This window comes from Haematobia irritans, chromosome 5 (assembly GCF_050003625.1).
Source record: "Haematobia irritans isolate KBUSLIRL chromosome 5, ASM5000362v1, whole genome shotgun sequence".
In the NCBI taxonomy this organism is placed as follows: domain Eukaryota; kingdom Metazoa; phylum Arthropoda; class Insecta; order Diptera; family Muscidae; genus Haematobia; species Haematobia irritans.
This window is the reverse complement of record NC_134401.1, coordinates 166043277-166057935: the sequence shown is the minus strand read 5'-3', so window position 1 is coordinate 166057935 and position 14659 is coordinate 166043277. Positions and strand designations below refer to the sequence as shown.

At 29.7% G+C, this 14659-nt stretch overlaps 1 protein-coding gene across 1 annotated transcript; it reads left to right on the top strand.

Annotated features, from left to right (window-relative positions):
* Positions 1-680: 680 nt before the first annotated feature.
* On the top strand, positions 681-10619 carry LOC142237974 (putative peptidoglycan muropeptide transporter SLC46). Its single transcript, XM_075309455.1, has 9 exons — positions 681-942; positions 1016-1125; positions 2780-2930; positions 4828-5011; positions 5241-5695; positions 5761-5897; positions 5964-6153; positions 9247-9403; positions 10467-10619. The coding sequence occupies exons 1-9, from the start codon at positions 741-743 to the stop codon at positions 10522-10524; spliced, it is 1644 nt and encodes a 547-aa protein (XP_075165570.1). The 5' UTR covers positions 681-740; the 3' UTR covers positions 10525-10619.
* The last annotated feature ends 4040 nt before the right edge of the window (positions 10620-14659 follow it).

Sequence of the window (14659 nt, the reverse complement as noted above, 5' to 3'; positions counted from 1 at the left end):
TCGTAAACAATTTCAACCGGATCGGATCAAATTTCCTCCTTCAAAAGCATCCGCAATCAAAATTTGTGAATTGTGAATCGATATAAACCAATTTTTGCATTCTTATTAAAGGGTATATACTAACACCACGTAACAAATTTAAACCGGATCGCATAAAATTTGCTCTTACAAGAGCGTCCGCAAGATAAATCTGGGGGTCCGTTTATATGGGGGCTATACCTACAATTTAGGTTCTTTATTTATTTATTTTTTTTTTTTTTTTGATATATGAACAGTGACGGTATCCTATCCTTGTCCAAATTTTTAAAATAATTCATGAAAATGTTTGTTAGGAGACATATACTAACACTACGTAAAAAATTTTAACCGGATCGGATCAAATTTCCTCGTTCAAAAGGATCCGCAATCAAAATTTGGGGGATTGGTTTATATGGGGGCTATATATAATTATGGATCGATATAAACCAATTTTTGCATTTTTATTGGAGGGTATATACTAACACCACGTAACAAATTTAAACCGGATCGCATAAAATTTGCTCTTACAAGAGCGTCCGGTAACCTATCCTTGTCCAAAATTTTTAAAATAATTCTTCAAAATGCTTGGTGTCGCATAGTGTTTTCCAGGAATTTAACAATAAACAAACTTAGCCTGGACCATAGAGCTGGCAATCGGTTCAGTTCATTGTTTATTGTTGTAGACCACAAAACCGCACAAGTGACCGCAAAAAAATTGAATTATGGATAGCGTAGAAGAAGATTGTGAGGCATTGATACCGAAGAATAAACAAAGATATATAGATGATAATCATCCATCGATAGAACATCAAAGTGATCATTCCTCCGTATCATTTATGGCCGGATTAACCAAATGGCAGAGGGCTCGTTATTGTTTAGTTGAACCTGCAGTTTTAATTTTAGTTTTTGCCTATAATTTATCGGGTAATATTAATACAATATATTGCGAAATTATAATAGTGGTTCTATAAAGAAAGTGGCCTATTTTTCATTACAGCTACTGTATGGAAGAATCAAATCATTTATCAGACATGTACAACAATTTTTGAACATAATGTGACAGATTGTCGGAAATTATCAACAAAACATGCAAGCGATTATATTAAGGTCAGTTACAGAAATATTAGTGAGCCTTAAACATCCCAAGGTGTATAGCGGTACGGTCCCCGTGCACGGTTACCAAACGAGCCCAAACTAATCTACCAAAATTTAGAGAAATATTTACCAAAAAACTACCAAACAAAAAAATATAATTTTACAAAAATTTTATTTCTATAGAAATTTTGTAAAAATTTTATTTCTATAGAACATTTTGTCAAAATTTTATTTCTATAGAAAATTTTGTCAAAATTTTATATCTGTAGAAAATTTTGTCAAAATTTTATTTCTATAGATTTTTTTGTCATAATTTTATGTCTATAGAAAATTTTTTCAAAATTTTATTTCTATAGAAAATTTTTTCAAAATTTTATTTCTATAGAAAATTTTTTTAAAATTTTATTTCTATAGATTTTTTTCAAAATTTTATGTCTATAGAAAATTTTGTCAAAATTTTATTTCTATAGATTTTTTGTCAAGATTTTATGTCTATAGAAAATTTTGTCAAAATTTTATTTCTATAGAAAATTTTGTCAAAATGTTATTTCTATAGAAAATGTTGTCAAAATGTTATTGCTATAGAAAATTTTGTCAAAATGTTATTTCTTTAGAAAATTTTGTCAAAATTTATTTCTATAGAAAATTTTGTCAAAATTTTATTTCTCTAGAAAATTTTGTCAAAATGTTATTTCTATAGAAAATGTTGTCAAAATGTTATTTCTATAGAAAATGTTGTCATAATTTTATTTCTATAGAAAATTTTGTCACAATTTTATTTCTATAGAAAATTTTGTCAAAATTTTATTTCTATAGAAAATTTTGTCACAATTTTATTTCTATAGAAAATTTTTTCAAAATGTTATTTCTATAGAAAATTTTGTCACAATTTTATTTCTATAGAAAATTTTGTCAAAATTTTATTTCTATTGAAAATTTTGTCAAAATTTTATTTCTATAGAAAATTTTGTCAAAATTTTATTTCTATAGAAAATTTTGTCACAGTTTTATTTCTATAGAAAATTTTGTCAAAATTTTATTTCTATTGAAAATTTTGTCAAAATTTTATTTCTATAGAAAATTTTGACAAAATTTTATTTCTATAGAAAATTTTGTCAAAATTTTATTTCTATAGATTTTTTGTCAAAATTGTATGTCTATAGAAAATTTTGTCAAAATTTTATTTCTATAGACAATTTTGTCAACATTTTATTTCTATAGAAAATTTTGTCAAAATTGTATTTTTATAGAAAATTTTGTCAAAATTTTATTTCTATAGAAAATTTTGTCAACATTTTATTTCTATAGAAAAAAAACACACTATAAAAAAATATTTATATAAAAGTTTGTTAGGTACCTCTTAGTTGGAGACGAATATTTTGCAAAATCGACCAAAGCATCAAGAATTCTACCAATCTACCAAATAGTAAGAAATCTACCGTTTTTGGTAGAATTGTACCAACTGGGCCACCTTGTCCTCGCGACATTTATTAGGATTAATGTTGAGTGTATTCAAAATTGAAAGTTGAATTCTATGTATATAATGATTAAATTTTCGAAGAAAATTAAAACTCAGTGGTTGGAAAATTCTACATATTTCTTATCTATATTAAATATATATTTTTTAATAATTTAATTATGTTATACTACTTTGTATCCTTTTCAGGCTATAGAAAATGAAGTTCAATCGTATACAGTGATCTTCTTTATGACCAACTCATTAATACAAAGTATCGTACCTGCATTTTGTGGTTCATTTATTGGTGCTTGGTCGGATCGTTTTGGTCGGAAGCCCTTGCTGATAGCCTCTTTCTCAGGTTGGTTTATTTCAAATTTTTTACATTTATAAATTTAATGTGGTCATCGTTGCATATTTTATATATTTCCCACTTTAATCATTTTTTTGTTCGAATGTAAAATGGATTTACTTGGTGTATAAGTTAATTTATTAGTAATATAAATTCGATTGCCCCACGTTGGGCGCCAGTCAATTTAGTGAGTTAAAACACAACACATATTTGTTGTTTTTGCAACTGATGAATCGAAAGGTTCTTCTTTTATAGTAAATTTTATGTTAATATTAGGTGTTGTAATTCTAAGTATTTAAGTAAACCAAAATGAATTGGGTTAAATGAGCTAAAAAAATAAAAGTGTGGTGATCAGTATATTGAATTGATTTTAAGCAGACATGCGTCAAAAGTTAATTGGTAGGAATGCTTAAAATAAAATTTTGACAAAATTTTCTATAGCAATAAAATTTTAACAAAATTTTCTGTTTTTTAGAGATATAATTTTGACAATATTTTCTATAGGAATAAAATTTTGACAAAATTTCCTATAGAAATAGAATTTTGACATAATTTTCTATAGAAATAAAATTTTGAAAACAAATTTCTTTAGTAATAAAATTTTGACAACATTTTCTTTAGAAATAAAACTTTGGAATAAAATTCAGACAAAATTTTCTACAGAAATAAAATTTACACAAAATTTCATAAAACTATAACAAAATTTTGTATAGAAATACAATTCTGTATAAAAATGAAATTTTAAAACAATTTTCTTTAAAAATAAAATTTTGACAAAATTTTCTTTAAAAATTTGCTATAGAAATAAAATTTTGACAAAATTTTCTATAGGAATAAAATTTTGACAAAATTTTCTATAGAAATAAAATTTTAACAAAATTTTCTGTTTTTTTTGAGATACAATTTTGACAAAATTTTCTGTAGAAATAAAATTGTGACAAAATTTTCTACAGAAATAAAATTTTGACAAAATTTTCTACAGAAATAAAATTTTGACAAAATTTTCTAAAAAAAAGCATTTTGACAGAATTTTCTATAGAAATAAAATTTTGAATAAAATTTCTTTAGTACTAAAATTTTGACAAAATTTTCTTTAGAAATAAAATTTTGACAGAATTTTCTATAGAAATAAAATTTCGACAAAATTTTCTTTAAAAATAAAGCTTTGCAATAAAATTCAGACAACATTTTCTACAGAAATAAAATTTTGACAAAATTTTCTATACAAATAAAATTTTGACAAAATTTTCCATAGAAATAAAATTTTGATAAAATTTTCCATAGAAATAAAATTTTGACAAAATTTTTATAGAAATAAAATTTTGACAAAATATTTATAGATATAACATTTTGACAAAATTTTCTTTAGTTATAACATTTTGACAAAATTTTTGATAGAAATAAAATTTTGACAAAACTTTCAATAGAAATAAAATTTTGACAAATTTTTCTATAAAAATAAAATGTTGGCAAAATTTTTTATAGAAATAAGATTTTTACAATTTTTTTTTAGAAATAGAATTATAACAACATTTTTTATAGAAATACAATTTTGACAAAATTTTATATAGAAATAAAATTTTGACAAAATATAGAAATAAAATTTTGACAAAATTTTCAAAAGAAATAAAATTTTAACAAAATTTTCTATGGAAATAAAATTTTGACAATATTTTCTATATTTGCAGTATATTTAAAAATTTTAATTTTCGTGATGGTCCATTTCGTCAAAGTCCTTTGTGAGTAAATTCTCCCTTTCAAAGAAGTAGTAACTTTCCCTTGTTGGTGCAAGCTAAATCGTTAAATAAAATAGGCTTAGTTATAATTCGTACATAGTCTATAACCTATCAAATTGTTTGACTCTATTCAGACACTTTTATACTGTTTAATTTTTATATAATTTTAGGTTATTTTCTTTTCTATTCTCTTACCTGCCTTATAAGCTACTTATCTGGAAAATATGATATTAATCCATGGTTATATTTACTGCCTACTATACCATTATCATTACTGGGAGATGGTGTAACATATTCTGTAGCTACGTTTTGTTACATATCCGATGTATCCACTGCTAAGGAAAGACCTTATAGGTAATTAATATTAAATAAACATAAAAACCTTTTTATTTATAAAAAAATAAAAAGAATAAAACATAAAAACCTACTAAAAAAGAAATTTTTATTTATAATAATACATAAAAGTTGCTTTCAAAAAAATTCGTTTTTTTTTTCAGTGTAAGAATTCAAAATCTTAAATCTTTATTGGATTTTTATAACTTTTCGGAATTTAAATTAATTATTTTCCTATTGGCTCTCCTAGAATGACTTTATATGAAGCTGTCATCTATATAGGTCTCATGATGGGCTCATTCTCTTCGGGTTACATCTACAATGCGTATGAATCTTCCACAATGATATTTTTCATATCATCTTTGAGCATATTGTGGGCCACGTTATTTGTGGTATTTTTAATACCCGAAAGTTTAAATATACAACGAACTGCCGTTGCTCCAACTGCCAATACCAATAACCCCAATACAGATCAAGGAAATCCAGTGACAGTTGCATCAACATCACGAAATCATGAAAATCAAGATCAACAGCAGGAACAATTGGATGAAACAGCCGAGAATACAAGAAATTGTTTTCAACGTTTATTCGATATAAATCACCTGAAAACGATGTATGAAACGTGTTTCAAGCCCAGGGAATATGAGGCACGTTCTGTTATACTACTGATTGTGAGTTGTTTATTGACTTGTGCCTTTATTGTGGGTAAGGAATTTTTGAAATTTTGAGAAAAAAAATATTTTTTATTTTTTCTTTTTTGCTTTAATCAGAGGGATCGATGACCGTATTTTATTTATTTGTCCGCGAGAAATTTCAATGGACCGTTAAAGATTTTACCACCTATGAGACTGTTAGTATATTTGTGCCCATTGTGGGTAATATTGTAGGTGTATGGCTGTTGAGGAAGGTAAGTTTGTGGGTTATTGGATATTTCCGGAATTCATGAATTTATTTATGTTTTATTTTTTGGAAGGTGTTCAAGTTGCAGTTGTTAAACGTGGCCATTTATGCTTTAATTTCACAAACCAGCAGCAGTTTAATGAAGGGCTTTGCTGCAATAAATTTACAATTATATTTGGCCATTGCCTTGGGTATCTTCAAATCCATTGTAAATCCTATGCTAAGGACTGTATTGACAAATTTGCTTCCAGCTAATGAACTAGGTACGATTTACACAAAAACATTGAGAATTATGTAAATTATATTTCTATAGAAAATTTTCTCTCTTTAGAAAATTTTGACAAAATTTTAAATCCATAGGAAATGTTGACAAAATTTTATTTCTATAGAAATTTTAGTCATTATCTTATTTCTATAGTAAATTTTGTTAAACGTTTATTTCTATAGCAAATTTTTTCAACATTTTATTAAAAAAAAAAAATTGTCAAAATTGTATTTTTATAGAAAAATTTTTCAACATTTTATTTCTATAGAAAATGTTGTCAAAATTAACAGGTTGGCTGATAAGTCCCTGGTCTAACAAAGAAAAACAATTTTTTTTGTCAAAATTCGTTTTTATTATTCAACATAGTTCCCTTCAAGAGCGATACAACGATTATAACGACCTTCCAATTTTTTGATACTATTTTGGTAGTACTCATTCGGTTTTGCCTCAAAATAGGCCTCAGTTTCGGCGATCACCTCTTCATTGCAGCCAAATTTTTTCCCTGCGAGCATCCTTTTGAGGTCTGAGAACAAGAAAAAGTCGCTGGGGGCCAGATCTGAAGAATACGGTGGGTGGGGTGCAATTCGAAACCCAATTCATGAATTTTTGCCATCGTTCTCAATGACTTGTGGCACGGTGCGTTGTCTTGGTGGAACAACACTTTTTTCTTCTTCATATGGGGCCGTTTTGCCGCGATTTCGACCTTCAAACGCTCCAATAACGCCATATAATAGTCACTGTTGATGGTTTTCCCCTTCTCAAGATAATCGATAAAAAATATTCCATGCGCATCCCAAAAAACAGAGGCCATTACTTTGCCAGCGGACTTTTGAGTCTTTCCACGCTTCGGAGACGGTTCACCGGTCGCTGTCCACTCAGCCGACTGTCGATTGGACTCAGAAGTGTAGTGATGGAGCCATGTTTCATCCATTGTCACATATCGAGGGAAAAACTCGGGTGTATTACGAGTTAACAGCTGCAACCACCGCTCAGAATCATCAACACGTTGTTGTTTTTGGTCAAATGTGAGCTCGCGCAGCACCAATTTTGCACAGAGCTTCCGCATATCCAAATATCGATGAATGATATGACCAACACCTTCCTTTGATATCTTTAAGGCCTCCGCTATCTCGATCAACTTCATTTTAGGGTCATTCAAAATCATTTTGTGGATTTTTTTGATGTTTTCGTCGGTAACCACCTCTTTCGGGCGTCCACTGCGTTCACCGTCTTCCGTGCTCATTCCACCACGCTTGAATTTTGCATACCAATCAATTATTGTTGATTTCCCTGGGGCAGAGTCCGGAAACTCATTATCAAGCCAAGCTTTTGCTTCCACCGTATTTTTGCCCTTCAGAAAACAGTATTTTATCCAAACACGAAATTCCTTTTTTTCCATTTTTTTTTCACAATAATAAAAGTTGCTTCACAAAAGACGCTCTATCTCACAAACTAATTAACTTACAGACGTCAAATTTTGACACGAATCATTTGAAGGTTGGTACCATGGCTGAATAAGGAGGTTGAATCACGATAACAAAAACAACAAATTTCAATATGTTGTTTACAATTTTAAGAAGTCAAAATCAGCTGATAAAAGAATCGTATGGCATTGGTAAAAGTGGCAATTATTTATTCTTTCAATTGTCCTGAAAAAAATAATTCAAATCAGAGAAAAATAAAGGTTCAAATTTAATTGCGTCAACTATGAGTGATTGTGAAGTGGATAATTCATCCGAGGAACGCCGATATGAGACAAATAAGACTATAATACCCACTAAAGTTAAGAATGTAAGTCAGTGAAAGGGGTCTTCGCCATCTATAAATAAAAACAGTTTATGATGCAGTTTAAAAACTGATGTGGAGTTATTTTGGGTCTGGAATATGTTATCAAGATACTCAAGTCATCTTTGAACAATTCTCCAGCTATGAATGCGCGAGTTTTTTTGAGATGCATTTGCTATGCAGTGTCATTTGGAGAGCTGCAATCACCATAAACATATGATTTTGCCATCTTAAAATTTTGTCGAAATAAAAAAATTGTAATCATATGATTTAACCTTCTTGTTCAGCCATGGTTGGTACTATATAAAAATAATATGCATTTAATACTAGCGACGCCATCTATGTGTCAGACCGGGGACTTATCAGTCAACCTGTTATATTTCTATAGAAAATTTTGTCAAAATTATATTTCTATAGAAAATTTTGTAAAAGTTTTTTTCTATAGTAAATTTGGTTAAACTTTTATTTCTATAGCAAATTTGGTCAAAATTTTATTTCTATAGAAAACTTTGTCAAAATTTTATTGCTACACAAAATTTTTTATTTCTATAGAAATTTTAGTCCTTATCTTATTTCTATAGAAAATTTTGTCAAATTTTTTTTTCTATAGTAAATTTGGTTAAACTTTTATTTCTATAGCAAATTTGGTCAAAATTTTATTTCTATAGAAAATTTTGCCAAAATTTTTAGTTATATAGAAAATTTTGTCAACATTTTTAGTTCTATAGAAAATTTTGTCAGAATGTTATTTCTATAGAAAATTTTGTCAAAATTTTATTTCTATAGAAAATTTTGTCAAAATTTTATTTCTATAGAAAATTTTGCCAAAATTTTATTTCAAAAATTTATTTTGTCAAATCTTTATTTCTATAGAAATTTTTATTAACTTTTTATTTCTATAGAAAATTTGTACCTCTTAGTTCGAGAGGAATAATTTGCAAAATCTATCGAAACATGAAGCATTTTGTGTAGAATTCTATTAACTGTGGCAACCGTTTTTTGTTTTTACACAAATCTGTGAAATCATATTGTTCAAACTATATCTTAATGAATCTAATATTTATTTAACTTTTATTTAATCGAAAATCACTCCTTGAAATTGGTATCTCAGCTCACTAAAGAAAAATTTCTTGGCATACTTTCTGGCGGGACATGTTACCGCTTAAAACCGCGCTAGGGTAATTTTTCAGTATAGTTGAATTACCTGCATTCACAATTATTATTTGTTTTTTTTTTTCTGATTGTGTATATAACTATTTTTTATTATGTAAATAAAAATTCACATTTTTTTGTTTGTATATTCAAGGGAAGATATTTTCATTCATCAGTGCTTTGCAAGCCTTTATACCATTTGTGGCAACACCTTTGTACACCATTATTTACCGATCAACTCTAGAAACATTTCCGGGATTCTTCAACATTGTCAATGCATGTCTTTTCATCGTGGCAATAGGTTTGATATTGTAAGTGGATTTAATAATGCATTAAATGATGCTTAAAAAGGTCTATGAACGTTATTGAAATTTCTACACTTATAGAATAATGTTTGCTAAAAATAGAAGTCGGAACGAAAACAACAAAAACAATGGAAACAGGCAGCATACGGCCATCGAATGTCATTGCATGGCATTCAATCTCCAGTAAATCAGTTGCAACGTACTGGAGTGGTGTAGTTGGAAAGTGAAAATGTTTTCTACTGCATTCCTTTTTTTTGAACATGTTGGATTTGCTTAAGCTCGTTCTTTGCAATAGAAGAAAGACTTACCAACATAGTCTAATAATTGAGATCAGTAGATCGTCCAATAAAGGGAACTGATGAGGATGTGGAAATCCGAAACAGCTGTCTTCCCAACCATTTTGGACAACATTTTCATTACTGGTTATTTTTATGGTGTATGGAAATAAAAATAACCAGTAATAATAGGCTAATAAATAATGCCATTATATCATTACATGTACTACGGTACACTATGTGTACTTCGTACAGACAATCAGTCTAAATGCGCATCACAGATGATAAATGCATTTAAAAACAAAACGACTGAACGAAAACAACAAAAACAATTTACCCAACATATTTTCAAGAACCAAAAAAATTTTTTTTATTTATATTTCTGCCCTCTAATATCCTAAATAGCTCCTAAATGTCATCAGCAAACATTTCTTTTGCTGTTATGCTTTAATTTGATAAATATTTCGGTTTTCGGAATGACCATAATTGAAAATAATGAAAATATCAAACCATAATTATTATTATTTTTTTGTGTTACCATAGCCTCTAGTATAACTTTCTTGTTTATTTCAACTAAAACATGGTTTAGTACCAGCGAGCTTAAAAAATAGCAAACAATATTGGTTATTTCAGAAAACATTGACGGCTTTCTTTTTTCAGCACACTTTTTTCATGCGTCTACTAATAAATTTCTTTGGGTGTATGGAACGTTTCATAGGAGATTTATAGGCATCTTTTAATTTGTTTCTTTTTTTTGCATTTTAATTACTTTAATTATTTTTTTTTTATTTCAGAGTGATTTTACGCAAAAAACAGAAGTACTCTGATTATTATGCAACAATATTAAATTAACATGTTACCGTCATTTGATTACTATTATATATTTGTTTACTGCAAAAAAAAAATATATATATATATACAATATTTTATTGTACTGTGAATACAAATTATTTTTAATTGCTAATGGAATTAATTGGGAAGTGTTATTAGAAAGAAAACAATCAATGTGAATATAAAGCCCTCTAAATTAATTGAATAATATCCGACATATCAAACTAATTTTTTATATCTAGTTTGGGAGTGCGGCCTCTCTCTCTCTCTCTCTCTTGTGGGGGATGATTCATTTTGGGTCTTAAAGGGTGATACGGTCAACATTTGGTCAAGGGAAAACGCGTGTAAATCGGTGAAATGGTTTATTTAAAAAATCAAATTAAATTTCTTTTTCAAGTTCAATTAGTATAAAATTCAGGAAAATATTCAGTTAGGCTTTCGCTTTTCCAAATCCGAATTGCCGGGCCTCACGCTTGACACCTGCCATCAGATTTTGTACAGTCACCTTGTCCACCTTCTTCGCCGCAGAAAGCCAGTTTGCCTTGAACTGCTGCTCGTCCTTAGCAGTTTTTTTGGTCTTCTTTAGGTTCCGCTTGACAATAGCCCAGTATTTCTCAATTGGGCGGAGCTCTGGCGTGTTGGGAGGGTTCTTGTCCTTGGGAACCACTCCATGGCCTTTTTACCGTAATGGTAAGATGCCAAATCCGGCCAAAACAGTACGGAACAACCGTGTTTCTTCAGGAAAGGCAGCAGACGTTTATTCAAACACTCTTTCACGTAAATTTCTTGGTTGACAGTCCCGGAAGCTATGAAAATGCTGCTTTTCAAGCCACAGGTACAGATGGCTTGCCAAACCAGATATTTCTTTGCGAACTTTGACAGTTTTATGTGCTTGAAAATATCTGCTACCTTTCCCCTTCCTTTTGCCGTATAAAACTTCTGTCCCGGAAGCTGCTTGTAGTCGGCTTTGACGTAGGTTTCGTCGTCCATTACCACGCAGTCAAACTTCGTCAGCATCGTCGTGTACAGCCTCCGGGATCGCGCTTTGGCCGTCATTTTTTGTTTATCATCGCGATTTGGAGTCACTACCTTCTTGTAAGTCGATAGTCCGGCTCGTTTTTTGGCTCGATGCACGTTTGTAGACGATACACCCAGCTTATTTGCGGCATCTCGGAGAGAAAGGTTAGGGTTTCGCTTGAAACTACCGGCAACTCTCTTTGCCGTCTCAGCGGCTTCCGGTTTTCGATTTCCCCCCGATCCAGACTTCCTGGCTGTCGATAAACGTTCCCCAAACACTTTAATTACATTTGTAACGGTTGATTTGGCAACTTTTAGCGATTTTGCCAGCTTTGCGTGCGAGTAGCTCGGATTTTCGCGATGCGCAAGCAAAATTTTGATACGCTGCTCTTCTTGCTTGGACGGAATTTTGACAACTGAAGAGTGAATTCCAAAATCAAAATAGGAGCAACATTCTACACACACACACCTTCAAAATGAGGGGTGTTCAGGTTTTTTAAATGCAAAATTGAAAGGAATACGTCAAGTTTATATGGACCAAATTTTGACCGTATCACCCTTTATATGCTAACTCCTTGTGGAAACTGTACACGAGAACTATTCCTCCTAAACTGAACCATCTTTTTAAATCTTATGTCCAACTAGCTCGTATAAAACTTGTAATAATATGTAGAATTAAATTTTTAATTTATTTATAAATCGTATGATGCATCATAAATATTCTAATCTTAACATTTATGATTAATTTCTTCGTTTGTTCCTAATATTGGGAATTGTTAAACAGCGTTTGACACTAATGATCCATCTATGTAATAGAAACTTTCAAGAGAACAATGTTAAAATGATTGCCTTTCACTACTTTTTTATTAGATTTCGCTCCACAAATTTTTCCGAATAAATGTAGTCAATATATATTTGCTGGGGGTTTTATTCACAAAAAAAAAATGAAAAAATGCAACCTAGAACTGTCTATTTTCCCAAAAAAAAAAATTACTATTCCATCTTCGTACTATTAATCTAATTTTGTACTCTGAGAGAATTTTTAAAATTCTCTGTCATTTACTATGGGTAAATTAAAGGAATACAATTAATCTAGCAATTCTTCATTCTTTGTTAAATGATTTGAGCTCTTTTGCAGAGCAATGTGTAATGGTTCGAAATACTACACTTCGCCCGTGTATACTATTTCCCACTACGACATGATACTCAGATATAAGTTTTTTATTTTCGCACCCTCACTTATTGTGATTAGTGTAATAATCGTTTTACACCTCCTCTACGTATACTTACTGTGATTCACTGTGCCTACCACTATAGCACTTTATCACTCAACGCCGACTATGTTTTCACTACATAAGGCCAGCCTTTTTAATGAGTACACCCTCACAAAAAATCGCTTCTGTAACATATACTCCCAAACATATTTTGCTTCAAGCATATACATTTTTGGGTATTGCCCAAACATTTATATGTTTGATCTCTAACAATATATAATATGTTTGAAAGCATATTGGTCTAAACAATATAAGTTTGGGTAGTCTAAGTTCCAAACATTTTGTATTTTTGCATCCAAATTCAATAATGTTGTCTTCCAAAAAACAATATGTTATTATGTGACCATATAATATGTTTGGAAGCATTTAGCACCCAAAAATATTATATGCTTAAAAAAAATTCTCCCAAACAATATTGTGCTCAAAATTTTATTTATTTATTTATATATTTACAATCATAATGAATTATGAAAATAAACAGGTAATATAGGTGCTAACAACATAGGTTTTCGACCTGAATGCTCAAAATTTTGTTTCTGCCCAATTGTATATTCCCCGACATCTTTCTCACTTCCACGAGATTTTTTAGTTCTTAGCACCTTTTTCTGTAATACAAACATTGTAGAAGAAATTATTCAATTTTATGATTTTTTTTATTTTAATTTTACCTTTTGCCGGACGGGGATTCGAACAGCGGACCACACAGTTTGTAAGGATCAAAGAAGTAGCTGATCAATTGCTCAAGGAAAAATAAAATGTTAATTTTGTAATAACAAGCAACAACCACCAACTTAATTCAATATCGCTACCTGTTAAATAGCGCTCCAAGCTACTAAACACATATATGTTTATAGGCTATTTCTAAATTAATATATGTTTGCATTCAAGCATATCATATTTACAAACATTTTATGTCCCAAACATAATATGTTCTAACATATATGTCCCAAACATGTTATGCTAGTTTATGAACATTATATGCTTGCACTCAAAAATATTGTGTTTAAAAATTTGTGTTCCAAACATATAATGTTTATAGCCAAACATATGAAAAACAGTCTTTTTCAACCGTGTAGGCAAAATTCCAATAGACGGACAAGACACTTGGCATAGATCCGTCTAATCAATAGGAATTCACCCCATACGCATTCGCTTGTGTCCGTAGCTTCCTTCTGCATTTGGTGTGTTGTCACTTAGCTTGCTTCCACACTAAATGTCGACAATTAGCTTGCTCCTACACGGACGACAAAGATTGTTTTTCATATGTTTGGGTGTAAAAATTATATGTTTGGAATTCAAATTTTTTAACACAATATTTTTAAGTGCAATCATATAATGTTCATAAACTATCATAACATGTTCGGGACATATATGTTAATATGTTAAAACATATTGTGTTTGGGACATAAAATGTTTCTAAATATAATATGCTTACATGCAAAGATATATTAATTTTGAAATAGCCTATAAACATATATGTGTTTAGAAAGAGAGACCTAGAGGGTATGCTGCAAGTAATATAATGGAAGTAACCAATTGGCACCTTAGAAATATATCCACACAAAGAAAATTTCATTAAAATTTTTTTCTACCAATGTATGCCCTAAGGTGAAACATAATATGTTTGAACAACACAAACAATATTTTGTTTGGACCAAGCCTGAAAATATATATGCTTGAAACAAAATGTATTTGGGGTATATGTTACAGAAGCAATGTTTTTGAGGGTGTACATATTTTCCTTTAATATTAGCTTACTAACCGAACAACGAAGAATCAACGAGCACTCATCGACCTCCGAACCACGATCACCGAATCAACGTATCAACGTAACAATTAACAGTCAACGACAACAACAATTCTGA

Coding starts and splice junctions, on each gene's coding strand:
- LOC142237974 (XM_075309455.1), top strand. CDS start 741: ATGGATAGCGTAGAAGAAGATTGTGAGGCATTGATACCGAAGAATAAA. Junction 5,012..5,240: donor GCTAAGGAAAGACCTTATAG/GTAATTAATATT, acceptor TGGCTCTCCTAG/AATGACTTTATATGAAGCTG. Junction 5,898..5,963: donor GTGTATGGCTGTTGAGGAAG/GTAAGTTTGTGG, acceptor ATTTTTTGGAAG/GTGTTCAAGTTGCAGTTGTT.